Here is a 16,026-nt window from a genome sequence, read left to right on the forward strand (position 1 = left end):
TAGCCCATTAATCCTTCCATTTCTCATCAATTTGTTCAACATTCATATTTTTCCCTTATAGGGTTGAACAATTTTCATGGGTTCAGAGCAAAAGGCTTCCTCATTCCTCCCCAAGGTATTCTCGGATGGTAAGCAGGTTTGACTCTGGAGCAAACCTGACCAAGGGCTACTGCCCAAGGCTACAGAGGTTCCTCTCCCTGAGGCTGAATGCACCATGTGAGATGGTTCTGTTATGTGGATGAATGTCATGGTGGATAGCAGTGCCACCACATTCCTACAATCATCCATCACTCCACTGCTCAAACGCTTCTGCAACCAATGATAGGTATGCTGCCACATTCTGCATGGTCTCCTTGGCTCTCAGATAAGGATACTGTCAACAGGTTTGGGATTGCCAAAAAATCATAAGGAGCTATGTCTGAAAAGTCCAGAGAGAGAGAGAGAGAGAAAGAATGAGCAAGAGAAAGAGTAGGATGAAGCAAAGGAAGAGTCAAGAGGGAGGAAGAGAGAGTAGGACAAGAAAAAACAGAACAAATAAAATCCCCTACACGTCTTGTCTCCATTCACACAAGCCATGAAAAGCTTGTCCATCCCTGAGTGCTCAGAAGCAAGTGTTCCACTGATGATGTGGAAACTTGAGACACCCAATCATTTAATGGGCTTTAGTAGGTTTTGTCACCAGTCTTCTGTGTGTCACTGACTACATTTTGAAATTTTTATCTGTTCTATTTAATTTTGTGTGTATGTACACAATGTTTATGGTCAATAAACTATTTATAAAACTATTTATCTGTGTGAGTAAGATAAAAGCAGTTATTGTTATTATTATTATTATTATTATTATTATTATTATTATTATTATTATTATTACACATTTTCCTCCTTGTATTTAAATATTATTATTATTATTATTATTATTATTATTATTATTATCATGAATTGGTTCTTGTTTATAAATAAAATACTGTAACTGATTATTATTTTTTTTATCATTCATTTAGACTCTCTCTCTCTCTCTCTCTCTCTCTCTCTCTCTCTCTCCTCTCTCTCCTCTCTCTCTCTCTCTCTCTCTCTCTCTCTCTCATAAAATGACTCTGGTGAGGAACTCTAATAATTAAAGTGCTAAAAAATCCATTAAACTACGAGAAATAAGACAAATAATTAATGACACACCTAATAACACAAACAAGGAGTAATAAACAAAACTTAAGCCAGAAAACACGAAAAGATAAAACTATCATATAAAGAAATACGAAGTTAAAAAAAAAATCATGAATATCAAATAAATAACTCACATATAATCAATAAACACGTAAGGAACAGTAAATAAACAATTAAGCCATTCATTTGCAAGGGCCACAGTCAGAAAGTGAAAAAAAAAAAAAAATGCTTAGTTAAATACCGAGGCTAAATAAAACAAGGAATTAGACAAATGACAAATAATTAATAAATACATAAGGAATAATGAATAAACAAAAATTAAGCCAGGAAGACTATTATAATTATTGCAAGGAGACGATATGTATGTATGTATGTATTGTATGGTAATTCGAGGTTAAAATGGCTCAAATCTGACCCAACAGCAGGCCATAAGTGAAGGTGTTCCTCAAGGCAGGGAAGGGGGGGGGGGGAGCAATGAATAGGGGAGGGGCTATAAACTATTGGGGGGGTATTAATTAATGACGCATCCAGTTTAGCGTGTGTGTTATATTTCGCGTTGTGATAATTTAAAGGTTTTCTCGCGTTTTTATCTTTATTTATTGATTGATTTTATTTAATTTATTTTATTTTTTTTGGCAGGTGTTATATTTGTTGAGTGTTTTAAGTAACTGTGGCTCATTGCATCAAAACTCCATTCATTACCTTCGTGGGAAGGTTCAATTTGGCAAGGTTTTATTTCGCATTTTGGGTTTTGTAGTAAATTATGCATTTTCTCATATTTTTCTTTGCTGGTATTGTCCCTTCCACGCCATATATGACTGGAAAGTTGGGGGCGCCTTCCCCCCCCCCCACCCATCCACTGCTACGTTTTTTTTTTCTTAATCAGTCAGTCAACCAATCAATCAATCCCCTTCATGAATCATACCCATTTCCAGGTGTCACCCCCACCCATAGATCTCTCATTCTGTCATGTATGAACAAGTGCTAAGGGCAAGCTGAACAAGTACAAAGGGCAAGCCAGCTGTCTCTTTTAATATTCTTGCCTGAAATAACATTACAAATGAGGGTCTATTAATCATCCATTAAATAATCCATTTTTATTGCTTTCTCATTCTTCTTGCTCTGTGTATTGTTAAATTGGATGGTTATATCATTGTCCCTTCCTGTGTTTTAGTGTGCCATTACCTGTCCTCTTCTTCCAGCTGATATTTAGTTTGTACTAAAATAGACTGGCATAACTTTACAATTTATACACAAATAACAACATAAACCAATAATGCATTGATATTATGCATGATAGGAGTGGACATTTCCACTCTACATCATTAATGAATGCATGATGAGACGCACACTATTACAAAGCTAATGAGTTCAAATAAAAAACACTCAATATACAATTTTCAATAACTTTATTAAAAATAGCAATCTTTATAAATCATGAAACTAGAAAACTTTAAGAACCTGGGGCTATAACATCAAATGCACAATAATGCAAACACTTTTTACAACACACACTCTTTAATGATATTTCCTAATATACAGTATAATTCCAAACAGAGAGAGAGAGAGAGAGAGAGAGAGAGAGAGAGAGTGATGAACTACCTGGGGTCATAAATGTAAAGTACAGGTATCAGTCAGGCAAAGCATAGTGCTTGCCTGTCTCATATGGAATGTAAAAACATGGCTTCATATCATTCCAGACCTGGGATTATGGCCAAAAGTTACCAAGCAGTGGTGAGCAAAATCCAGTAGAGTAATATTCAGTATCATTGAATTACTGACAAAGTAAAGATCATTATGTGCAATGATACTCACTACCTAGGAGCATTTCAGGTTACTACCAAGAATCTGACCATGCTGGCAGGGATGGTTAGGCTACAACACATTACATACTTCTCCATTCAAATCAGTCAGCTGATTAAATGGTGAGTTAAACCATTTTGATCATCTAAATCATATTAAGGCATTGGATGAGACCTGGACAGCTTGGGTCATCACCATACATAGGTACTCCAACTACTCTGTGGGAGGCACTTGATTGTGGGCAAAGAGTCATCACAATACCAAACACCATCCTTGACAAAGCACAGCATGGCCCACTCATCCACAGGAACCCAGCCATCTCTAAGGAGCAAATCAATGCTGCCCAGTGTCACTCCTCATCACTTTTAGGGAATAAGAAGTAGATCCCACCCCAGCACCAATCTTTACATAGAATATAATACAGAGGACAAAGAAGGAATACAAACAGGGCACATGGTATGGTATAGAAACACCAACCCTCACTTTTGGAAAACCCCAGCCACTCAGTAGGAGACCAGCCAGTCACCATGGCTATCACCTGGGGATTCTTAGGAACAGGTGTTAGGTATAGAATGAGAGATAAAGAAAACTCCCAATACATTTCAAGTCTATACGCAAGTCTCCATAGATAGACAAAAAAGTGTTCATGAATTAAACACAATATTGTAAGTTTTAAATGTTATGTGGTACCTTAGATAGATGGACAGGTCACTTGAGAAGAGAAAATAAGAAAATGTCTTAGGAAGAGTATTTTGTCATATGTATGAATATATATGACTGTATGACATAGATGACTGGTGAAGTAGATTTTGTCCCTTATCAGAGTGGGTTGTGTAGCTGAAACAAATTAATGATTATCAAAACAGAGACACATTTGAGCTGATTGGTGAATTACAGTTTCAGAGTGGATACAGCATACACTGGGATGATAAAACTACTGCAGTCATAAAGTAGATGAAAAAATACTGTGGGGAGGAATGTAAAGCAGTAACATATGCAACAAAAGAAAGAAAGAAAGAAAGAAAGAAGAGAAAGAAAGAAAGAGAGAGAGAGGAGAGAGAGAGATGAGAGAGAGAGAGAGAGAGAGAGAGAGAGAGAGAGAAGAGAGAGAGAGAGAGAGAGAGAGAGAGAGAGAGAGAGAGAGAGAGAGAGAGAGAAGAGGAGAGGAAGAGAGAGAGAGAGAATGATGTGACATGACATCTTTAAGTACAAATGAGTATATAGTAACCATACACTGATACTTGTCCCCTTATACAGTGATAAGTTTACCCAAACACAATGGACCACGGATGGAACTTTTGGAGGCTAAAGTGCTCCAGGTGACTGGTGGACTCCATTTCATTGCGGAGGTCCAGGATTCTCTGCACAGTTGGGCTTTTGGTGTCAGTGGAAGTGGTGGCAGTGTGGCAGCAGTAACAGTTTTGGTCTTCCTATGGGCAAGTTCTGTAGGATTCATATTCTCCCTCCTCATGAGGGACATCAGTGTGAAGGGTCAACGGAGCATCAATTCCCTCCTCAGGCAAAGAATGATGGATGCAATTTTCTGTTTCTTGTTGTTGCTCCACCTTTTCAGAGTGCTTGAGGCGCTCGTCAGCCACCTTTCCACTGGTGGTGGGTGTCTCAGACTCACTGGTTCCTGTTCCACATCAAGAGTGTTAGCAGATGCCACTTGTATTTCATCTACTTAGTACATTACATCATTACATAAATAACTGGTGTTATCTGATATTAAAGTGCTAATGAGCAACATGCCACAGAAATCTGTTTATTTCAAGAAAATTATGAAGATAATAATAATGTTTCGTTGCACTTCATAAGATGGCTCAGTTTTTACTACTCACCAACACTGCTAAAGATAGCAACTGGACTCTTAAGGACGCTGCTTATCTTCTCGAGCTGCTGAAGGTCATGATCTGCTTCCTTTTCCTGCACCAGCTTTGATATCAAATCCTGCAGGAAACAACTGTGTTAATTCACATTTTGAATAAATCTAATAGATGAAATTTCACTTACAACACCTTATGTGTCTCTGGTGACTCATGGAGGACAGATACATCACCTGAGAGTAAATGGGTCAGTGAAGAAGTTGACCCTTGATCCTGGCTAATCACATTAAGTACATTAAACACTCCTGTTAACTAATAAATGAGGTGTAGATTTCTCTGGAAGGTTACATTACACTACTTCCCTGGCATTTGAAAACATTTTGCTCTACATGAACTCATATGGAAGCTTTACTGCAACATTAAATCTCAGCTAGATGCCAGATGGTGTAGCCTCCATCACAGAGCAAGGTAATGATATGAAGGCTTAGTACTTTGGTCAACACCTGAATAAGAACCGTTTGAGATGCAGCAGAGATCACTAACCTGCCAGCAATTGAATAAGAAGTGTGTGAGATGCAGCAGAGATCACTAACCTGCCAGCAATTGAATAAGAAGTGTGTGAGATGCAGCAGAAATCACTAATCTGCCATGACATGAATAAGAAGTGTGTGAGATGCAAAAGAGAGCACTAACCTGCAGAGTGGTTTTGCTTCATTTCCTCTCATTCATGATGGAGGCTGGCAAGGTCTAACTCGCGTTCTCGAGCTTGTTACTTCATCACTCCTCACTGCAACTGGTAGATGGTGATGTAGTCACCTGAAGAAGGATAAAATTCTTCATTAAAAGACCAAGGAAATGGCATACAGTAAACAGTAAACACTTCCTCCACTTCACTTTTACAGATGATTCAAATGAGCAAAAAAACATGCACACACCGATGGACTCTGTCTTCTCATGCACTACAGCATGCTCAAGCTGCTACTTCCTGTCACTTAGCTCAGCCACCTCCTTCATGCTGCAAGTTAACCTGCTCTCCAGGACCCTGTGAGCCTCCTGCAGTTGTTGCAGCTTCTGTTAAAGCTCAGTTCCTCCCAATCCTGTTGTTTCTCCTGATAAAACAATAAGTTTGTTTCTCTCAACTTTTCTTAATACAGCCTCAATAAACAAATCCAATAACAATGCTTTTTATTTTGTTATTAATTCAAAAAATTGAGCAACAGTGAGGAAAAATTATTTGCTTTATTATTAGAGAATATAAACTTTCTTACCTTTTGGTTCAGTTATGACATCTTCAGACAACTTTTCATGAGCAAGAGATTCTCCCAGCAGTTTGTTATACTTATCCCTCTCACAGTCTAGCTGAACCTGAAGACTGCTGCACTCACTCTCCAACCTGCTAACCTCAGATGTCAGTGTAGCCACTTGACCCAGCAATTTCCCCTTGGTATCTGTACCTGGAGGTGAAAAATTGATGCAACAGAGGGCCAGACAAGAATGACCAATGGAAGTAATTAGACGTAATGTAAGAAGTGGGTATAAGACTAAGGGAAATAGAAGGGCAATGGAGAGAGGGTTAGATGCACCAGAAATGTCTGTGGAGCCAGGAAAAATTTTAACTTGTAACAGAGATAACTAAGAGCAACTGTGAATGAATGTGATGTGGCCTCATCCCATGACTGGGAAAATGCAAAAGCAGCACCTCAGACACCAGGACCATGATGACTGGCAGCTCCCAAAATTAGCTGCTGGCTTTTGTACTCCTAGTCACCACAGGAGGCTCATCCACAGCTAAATCCTATCAGCTGATCATCTTGGGTGAAGTAATTGTTTATCAGTCTGGCTGTTGAGTCCTGATGCAGAGATGTGTGTGTGTGTGTGTGTGTGTGTGTGTGTGTGTGTGTGTGTGTGTGTGTGTGTGTGTGTGTGTGTGTGTGTGTGTGTGTGTGTGTGTGTGTGTGTGTGTGTGTGTGTGTGTGTGCACTTTGGAAAGCCTCCCTCCAAGGAGAATGTCAGTTTGATATACAAATATATATTCATGTGGATGGTAGCTCACATTTAGCTTCTGAGTTCTCACATGAAGACATGCCATCCTTGTCTTTTTCCTCTGAGGGAGTGACTTTATACTCTGTGATAAGTGCATGCAGCTCACTATTCTGTCTTGTGACGTTTTTGATTTCTATCTGTGAAAGACACAAGAAGGCAGTAAGTTAACTTGTTTAACATGCCACATCATTTTATATATATTATGCCAAGTTTAAACAGGAAAGCCTCACCAGAAGCATCAACTAAAGACCAAAGTGATTAACAAATCTTTCACTTTACCACCCTTAATGACAAAAGCTGCTGATGTAGCATCCCCATCCATATCCTGCATTTTTACACCTTCATGATTCCATTAGATTACATTAGATTACATTAGAACAGTATGTGACCAATGACGTCTCCATTCTACATTGCCATGGACAAGAATACAGGGGCTTTACTGAACATAAACCAAGGACGCCTCCATTCTACATTGCCATGACAAGAATACCGGGGCTTTACTGAACATAAACCAAGGACGCCCTCCATTCTACATTGCCATGACAAGAATACAGGGCTTTACTGAACATAAACCAATGACGCCTCCATTCTACATTGCCATGACAAGAATACCGGGCTTTACTGAACATAAACCAAGGATTCCCTCCTCCTCTCTCTAAGGGTTAGGGTTCTCTCAACAGTTACAGCGTGGTGTGAGAGATGCAGTGCTGTCAAGGCTTTACTATTTACAGGAAGCAACACACCAATAAATAAATGTTACTTTGGAAATGAAACTGAATAATCAAAGGCTTTATATCTCATGAACTTCCCTTCTTTAATAAACTGTCTTCAAGCTGACAGACTCCAGTAGTATTGCATCTTAGGAATATTCTACAGCTGATTTCATAATAACTGCTCTCTAAAACTGACTACATGCCTCCTTCCCTACCTCCTACAGACTCTACTCAACAATTGTTGTTATTCTGTTCATGCTGGTGTGACAGTTAACCAGTATATTAATTCCTTAGTTATGTACACTCTAGAATGGTGGTTCATTTTATCTACCAGTGATTTGAATTCCCAGCTTCTAAGTATTACATTATTATTTGTTGATTGGTACCATTTGTATGCAATCAGAGAAAGATTTCAATATAAAAACATATCCATGTTACTGTTACCTTTCAGAATGTAAACCAAAATGAAAGCTATGTAAATTTCTTGGTTCTTGTGCTTCTTCAAATGCAGTCCCTTGTCTGGTTTCTCTGTCAATTCTAATTTCTTATTGCTCTGTGGAAAAACAAAGTGCAAATGTTTAGGATGAACTGATTCAATAATATTGCTTTCACAATTTCAATATTGTTCACAATTTCTGCAGGAAGTTTACTCCATATATTTACTATACGATTAAAGAAAAAATGTTTGGCCTTGTGGGATTTAAAACGTTTGGGTATAATCTTGAATCCATTATTTCTTGTTAGGTAGAATGAATGAGGAGGAGGAGGAGGAGGAGGAGGAGGAGGAGGAGGAGGAGGAGGAGGAGGAGGAGGAGGAGGAGGAGGAGGAGGAGGAAGGAGGAGGAGGAGGAGGAGGGAGAAACAAAGATAGGAGGGAAGGAAGAAAGGAAGAAAAGGGAATAGAGAGAAGAGAGAGAGAGAGAGAAGAGAGAGAGAGAGAGAGAGAGAGAGAGAGAGAGAGAGAGAGAGATGAGAGAGAGAGAGAGAGAGAGAGAGAGAGAGAGAGAGAGAGAGAGAGAGAGAGAGAGAGAGAGAGAGGAGTTGGTAAGGAAAATTATTACAATGGTCCAAGGTGAAGAACAGGGACTGGAATGAGAAGTGGAAGAAGCATATAGAATTGGAAAATATAGTGAAGGAGGTAAAAGACCATTAAAAGTGAGAATGAGATCCCAAGTTACAGTAAAGGAGATCCTAGTGAGAACTGGGAAGCTGGCTGAAAATTCAAAATACAAGAATATTTGGGTAAAAAAGAGATATGAACTTGGAAGAAAGGGAAAAAGAGAAGGATCTGAGGAATGAAGCCAAGCAAAAAAAACGAGAGAAGTACAGAGACCGAGAAGCAGAAATTTTATTGGAGGGTACTAGATATGAAACTAAGGAAATGGTATATTCAGGAAAGGGAACAAGAAATGAAAGAACCACAACAGCAGACAGACAAATTGCATGTGGTGGGAGAAGTAGTATATTAAGAGTAATATATACAAAACAAACTTCATGTAAACAAATAAAATTTTTCAGAAAACTTGTCACACAAAACCTTATTAACAACTCACCTTCTCCTTCTGCGGCATTTCCTTCCTTCTTATCTTTCTCCTTTCCTTCTCCATCTTCCTCCTCCTCCTCCTCCCTCCTCTCCTTCCTCTTTCTTTCCACCTTCCTCCTCCTCTTGTGACTCTTAACTCTCTTCCTCCTCGTCCTCCTCTTCCCCTGTGCTTCCCTCCTCTGAAAGAAAAGACTTGTTTAAAAAGCAAGCAAATATAGTAGTAATAGTAAAAAAAAGTCAATGAAATGAAAGTTTATACACATATGAAATTAGTGAAAATTTGACACCAAACATTCTCTATCTGTAACATTACATCAGAATGACGAGAACACAAGATATGAAAAGTGAAAGGGAATGATGTATATAACAAAGAAAAACATTGTATAATGACATATGACAGGAAAATAATCTTGTATACTTGTCCCTTAAATACTTGCTTCCTTGTATATTAACTCCCAAAATGCTCATTCCTTGTACTCTCATTTTCAAAACACCTCTTCCTTATATATTGTCACTCAAACACTCCTTTCTTGTACACTTATTCCTAAATCACTCCTGTCTTCCTGTAATTCTCATTCTCCAAACACTCGTGCCTCTGCACACCCAGTTCCTCAAAACATTTCTTCATTGTTTACTCATCCCCGCAAACACAGCAACTTTCTTGTATACTCAGCTCTCAAAAGATGCATTTTTAAACATCCATAACTCCTTTTATTTTCATTCCCCAAACACTCCCGGCTGTGCACACTCCAGCACGTTAACACAATAACCAAGCAATACAACACGACTACTGGCACCATCCAGATCTGGCCCCAGCACCCCTGCCTCCTTGCGTGCCAGCTCCAGCAATGCACGGCCACAGCGGCAGTACGCGTCACCACACTCGGGCGCCTGCTCCCCACACAGCTCCACCAGGGACTCTGTTGCCTCCTGGAGTGGTAAGGAGTGTCAGTTAAACCTGGTGTTTACTTTCACTATGATATGAAACAATTAACAACACAGAAAACAACACAACTAGGTAACATGCAACACATACCACACCTAAGCAACAGACACACCTCGAAGGCAGCGACAGCAGATTTGAAGTCCCCCACCAGGAGGTGTCGCTTGCCCCTAGAGAAACGGTCGAACGCTGCTGCACTTGCCGCACGTCCAAGGGGAGCAAGCAAACAGGCCATCATCAAACAAGTCTCGACTTTAACCATTCGTTATTTACACCATCATATATTGTGGAGTAACTTCATGTTTAGTATATCTTAACATGGAACATTATTAAGAATGTGTACATGCTTGTACTATTTGATAAATTATGTGGTCAGCTACACTTTCCACTCACACTCTCATCCATCACCAAAATTAAACTAACCCCCTATTACTTTCCTCCCACCCTCAGAATTATTAAACTAACCTCCAGTCACATTCTTCTGACACCCTCATCCCTCACTAAAAATTAATACCAACTGGCAAAATTACCAAACTAACCTCTAAATATCATCCTCCCAACCATCTAGTCTCTCACTAAAATTAATCTCACCAAGCACGATTATCAAGCTAATATCCAATCACTTTCCTCTGACCCTCAAAATCCTTTCCAGCTGGTAGAATTATTAACCTATACTCCAGTCACTTCCACCCTCTCATCCCTCATTAAAATTAATCCCAGCCTTCAAAATTATTGAACTAACCTCCAGTCAAAGAAATATCACTGGGTTTTGTGGGGGATATTGTCACTGCACTAAGGGATGCACACAATTTCTCGTAAGTTTTCACATTTTGCGTTCAACTGTACCGGTCTAAGTGGAGGAGTGAAAAAGTGACACCTAATGAATAGTTGCCACAAAACTTATTCTCATTACTTTTTGTTCCTTGTCATTTTTCTTTCAGGCTTTTTTCATCATCACAGCAGCTTGAAATTTTGAAAATACATGCTATTTGAGGAGGTAGCTGTACATGTGAAAAAAAAAGAAGGGAAACAAACATCCATACTTGTGACTGATATGAAAAATAAACTATACATATAAATGTATATTTCACTTTTCTTTCTAGCAATTAAAAAATGTACATACGACAGTATTTCTTTCTTTTCCTCAATAAATACGACAACAGTATTTTTCCTTCCCTTCAGTACACCCAGCCTTTCCCTTAGTACATATCACAGTACTTTTCCTTTTTGCTCAGTGCATATGAGAATAATTTTCCTTTTCCTCCATGCATATGACACTACTTGCCCTTTTCCTTTTCTTTCCCTAAATAGAGAAGACAAGACAGAAATTTTCTTTCCCTCAATACACAACACTATTTTTTCTCCCACTCTCTCTCTTGTACAGAGTCAGTTTCAATGTACTGGAAGGTTATGCCTACGGGAAACTGAAGGACAACTCAAGCAACGAGTGGACGGGCACGGTAGGAGCTCTGCAGTCAGGGGAAGCTGACCTCACTGTCTCTGAATTGTCCATCACTGAGGAGAGGTTGAAAGTTGTTACCTACACCCAGCCTATCTATATCATCAGGTGAGAGATACAGGTGATGATCAAATAATATTTTAAAGATGTTGAACAAAGTGCTCCCTTAACAGATTAATTGGATCAGCAAAATGTTCAGAATATGAAATGTCAAATAATTAGATTGATCTATCTATATGCCAGGCTGGCAGTCCTATACAGGGTGGCCCAGACACTACACTATACACTCACATACAACATTGACACTGTTAATCCACGGGTAATCTACTGGGTTGGCTACAGTGTGTCCCTCATTGTGTACACATCATACTCTGCCACACTGGTCTCACATCTTGCTGTGGAGCAGCCTGCATCTCTGCCATTCAGCAACCTGCGGGACCTGTCTAGGCAGTCAGGCTGGGATGCTGGATGCAACAACAATGACCTCTTCCAAGTGACAGCCTCGGTGGGTCCTTGGCTTCTTGCTGTGTGAACTGATATACCATCCAGTAGTAGCAGTAGTAGTAGTAGCAGTAGCAGTAGTAGTAGCAGTAGTAGTAGTAGTAGTAGTAGTAGCAGTAGTAGTAGTTTTAATTTCTCAAACAACAGTCCCATTGCTTTAATTTCCTGCCTATCTAAAGTTTTTAATCTACCCTTAATAGGAATATTCTTAAACATCTATTACTTCACAGCCTACTTGTATCTGATCGCCAGTATTAGGGTCCATCAAGGCTGCTCCACTGGTCATCTGGCTTTCCTTACTGAATCTTGGTCATCATACTCTTTTAGAGATTTTTGGTGAAACTTTTGCTGTTGCCTTGGATATATGAAAAGCTTCTGATAGTCTGGCACAAAGCTTGCATTTCCAAACTACCCTCCTACAGCTTCTTTCCTTCTCTGTGTAACTTCATCTCAAGTTTCCTTTCTGACCATTCTATTGCTGCTGTGGTAGACGGTCACTGTTCTTCTCCTAAATCTGTTAACAGTGGTGTTCCTCAGGATTCTATCGTCATTCACTCTCTTCCTATATTCATCAATGATCTTCTAAACCAAACTTGTTGTCCTATCCAATCCTACACTGATTATACTAACCAGCATTTTTCCAGGTCTTTTCATGGACATCCAACCTTTCGGGAGGCAAACAGTTCACACAGGGAAGCCACAGAATACCTCACTTGTAATCTCTCTCTAAAATTTCTGACTGGGGCAGAGCAAACCTGGTATTGTTCAATGCCTCAAAAACTCAATTCCTCCATCTATCAACTCAACACAACCTTCCAGACAACAAGTATCCCCTCTTCTACACTGAACCTCCTCAGTCTGGAAACTGGAAATTTCATATCTCATCTCTAGCTAAAACAGCTTCTATGAAGTTAGGTATTCTGAGATGTCTGCCAGTTTTTCTCACCCCCCCCTCAGCTGCTGACTCTGTACAAGGGCCTTATCCATCCATGTATGACAAATCCATGTATGAAGAGTTTTAAAGAAAGGACTTACTTATTACTGGTTACACTTGCAATAACACAATATCACGTCCAACACCTCACGGTCACTTGATGCAAGTCACTCATTACCCGACCAACTCATCTCAGCTTCAAGACAACTCAATCTGGAAATAACAGATAAAGGAAATAGGTTGGGCTTTTAATCTTCAAGGGACACATTAAAAATTCTATGTCAAACCAATAGTAGTGAAGAATTCAGTCCCAGATTAATAGAGAAATGCAAGAGTCAACAGTGAAATGTAAACAGCAGGTAATTGGTGTCATTGTGCCTGCCATTCAGTGGAAGGAGAGGTAAATAAGTTGTCAATGTCCCTCCTACATAAAAAATACATAGAGTACATTTATGCACACTACTGCCTATTAATTTATTCTCCCTCAGCAACACTGGATTATATTTAACACCTGCTCACTAACTACTGTCTGTGAAGTAAATCACTGAAACTAGAAACATCACTTATCATCTCTCTCTCTCTCTCTCTCTCTCTCTCTCTCTCTCTCTCTCTCTCTCTCTCTCTTTTTGTCTCTCTCTGTCTCTCTCTGTCTCTCTCTCTCTCTCTCTCTCTCTCTCTCTCTCTCTCTCTCTCTCTCAGAAGTACTTATAGAACACTGTAAATACTAGTAACACCTTGAATTGTTTTGCTTTGATCAATTGTTACGTGATACTGGCTCCACTATTTCAGCTTTTACTGTGTTTTCACTCTTGACACTGTGGGAGCAAAGATTGTCTTCCTTACGATATAGTACACAGTCAATGCCACACACAGCAACACTGTTCTTCTGTTCCTCCAAGCTTTGAGTTTCCTCACTACAGTATCCTTTAGAATAAGCCCCACAAGGATCTTCCTCACCTCTGTCAGCTTGCAGTCTCTCAAAAAAAAGGGCCTCAGTCAAGATTCTCCTCCAGGCCAGGCCACATGCTGCTTCTGTCTCCAAGAACACACCTACTCATTTCACTGATATAAGCAACCTTTTCAAAGTCCCTCAGAGCCTCTTCCATTTCTAACAATAAGCAATATTTAATTGGTTCCTAAACACACACACACACACACACACACACACACACACACACACACACACACACACCTGCAAGAATTTGTCTTACCCTTAGCCAGTACTCATCTTATACATATAAACAGCAGATAGCACACCTAGAGTGGTCACCACTTCCTGTGAGTGGCAGTGCACAGCTGTTTTCAGTATGAGTGGAAGGTCCACTGTCACATAGTCTTGTGACAGGCTGGGCTGGACACTTGGTGAGCAGTTCTGGAACCTTCAGGGAGGTTTACTGCCAACCTGCACACTGAAAGGAAATGCAGTTTGAGTAAATGTACATATTATTATATAGAGACAAAAACAGTAGTGAGTTATCTAAGGAACTTATGACAGAGATACAGAAGAATTACAAAGATATTACATGGTCCAAGCCTTCAATTCAAAGTAAGTGCTTCAGATCTACACAAACAATTGAGACAGCTTCTAAAATCTACATAAACAATTCATGCAGCTTCTAATTCCATCAGTGAGCGTCATCAACCATTGGTCCCAGGTTAGCTCACAGTCATCCCCAAGTGACGCACACACCTGGCTCACTCAACCCCACATGCTTCATCGCTCTGTCTATCTCACTTGTCCACACCTGGCTCACTCAACCCCACAATTTCCACATTTTTTCCACACCTTCTCCACACTATTTCCACACTTTTCTACACAATTTCCACACATGGCTCACTCAATCCCACAATTTCCACACTTTTCCACACCTGGCTCACTCCATCCCAGAATTTCCACACTTGGCTCGCTCAGTCCCATGTGCTTGATCACTCTGTCTATCTCACTTGTCCACTTAGTTACATAACATTGTAAGCCCTCTCCATTTCTGACAATCCTACTTCCATCACTCTCAACAAGGCTTCACTCAACCCCTCAAAAGCCCAACAACTAGTTTCCAAGCCATTCTTTATTACCATCCTAACACACTTGTTCCCCCAACTGCTACTCCTAATATTCCACACAAACACCTTACTAGTCTCTCATCATCCATTTGCTCTAATCTAGACCCTGCCGAGGTACCCTGCACGAACACCCTCCAAAGCCACCAGCTCCGCCATCATGCCTTCCTTCGCCATCCATCTGACTCTTGCTCCTGCCCTCCACCTCCTGTTGCTGCCACGTCTGGAGTGCGTCAGCCAGCGTCGTGTAGCAGGTGGAATGGCGTCACTGCTGGGCCGTGGTGTCTGGGTGGGGCACAGCGGGAGGCAGGGGATGGGGTAGTCTGGAATGATTTGTTGGTGTTATGGTTGTAGTTGTTTTGTAGAAAGTATAGTTTAATTAGTTTCTTAGTAAATATAATAAAAATATAATAAAAAAATATATAATAAAAATAAAAAGAAGACGACGTAGCAGATCAAAGAAAAGGTGGAAAGATCACATTGGAGAGGACATGAGTGAGAGAGGATTGAGTGGAGAGAAGGTTGGGGACAGAGCCTTGGGGAGAAGACTAGTAAGGAAAAGTGACCCCATATGAATATGGGAGCAGCTGCAGAAGAAGAAAAAGAAGTAAATCTAATAAAATGAAATAGGATAAAAATTAAATACATTGTTAAGAATAGCATATCTCTCTCTCTCTCTCTCTCTCTCTCTCTCTCTCTCTCTCACCATGACTATTTTCCAGCCAGCCAGCTAGCCATTCAACCAACCAGCCAATCAATCAGTCACTCAGTTAGTCAGTCAGTCAGTCAGTCAGTCAGTCAGTCAGTTAGTCAGTCAGCCATTCAACCAGCCAGCTAGCCATTGAACCAACTAGCCAATCAATCAGTCACTCAGCTAGTCAGTCAGTCAGTCAGTCAGTCAGTCAGTCAGTCAGTCAGTCAGCCATTCAACCAGCCAGCTAGCCATTGAACCAACCAGCCAATCAATCAGTCACTCAGCTAGTCAGTCAGTCAGTCAGTCAGTCAGTCAGTCAGTCAGTCAGCCATTCAACCAGCCAGCTAG

The 16,026-nt window shown here is 40.1% G+C and overlaps 1 protein-coding gene across 25 annotated transcripts in view; it reads right to left on the bottom strand.

Annotated features, from left to right (window-relative positions):
• Positions 1 to 4,206: 4,206 nt before the first annotated feature.
• LOC135092539 (histone-binding protein N1/N2-like) overlaps positions 4,207 to 16,026 on the bottom strand; it is a 13,729-nt gene continuing 1,909 nt past the window's right edge. The window contains exons 2-14 of one of the 25 annotated variants that reach the window (XR_010262922.1): positions 14,184 to 15,307; positions 13,028 to 13,139; positions 11,881 to 12,024; positions 10,148 to 10,221; positions 9,875 to 10,019; positions 9,100 to 9,268; positions 7,991 to 8,099; positions 6,844 to 6,970; positions 6,059 to 6,244; positions 5,726 to 5,899; positions 5,484 to 5,606; positions 4,806 to 4,914; positions 4,229 to 4,600 (exon numbers count right to left, since the gene is read on the bottom strand). Coding sequence is in view for 20 of the 25 variants with exons in the window: in XM_063991144.1 (XP_063847214.1) it covers positions 5,865 to 5,899; positions 6,059 to 6,244; positions 7,991 to 8,099; positions 9,100 to 9,153 (384 nt within the window). In the remaining 5 variants the exon portion in view is untranslated. Of the gene's footprint in view, positions 4,601 to 4,805; positions 4,915 to 5,483; positions 5,607 to 5,725; positions 5,900 to 6,058; positions 6,245 to 6,843; positions 6,971 to 7,990; positions 8,100 to 9,099; positions 9,269 to 9,874; positions 10,020 to 10,125; positions 10,248 to 11,880; positions 12,025 to 13,027; positions 13,140 to 14,183; positions 15,308 to 16,026 lie in introns of those variants that run through there. The other 24 variants (XM_063991155.1, XM_063991154.1, XR_010262920.1 and 21 more) reach the window with 24 other exon arrangements.

This window comes from Scylla paramamosain, chromosome 40 (genome assembly GCF_035594125.1).
Source record: "Scylla paramamosain isolate STU-SP2022 chromosome 40, ASM3559412v1, whole genome shotgun sequence".
In the NCBI taxonomy this organism is placed as follows: Eukaryota; Metazoa; Arthropoda; class Malacostraca; order Decapoda; family Portunidae; genus Scylla; species Scylla paramamosain.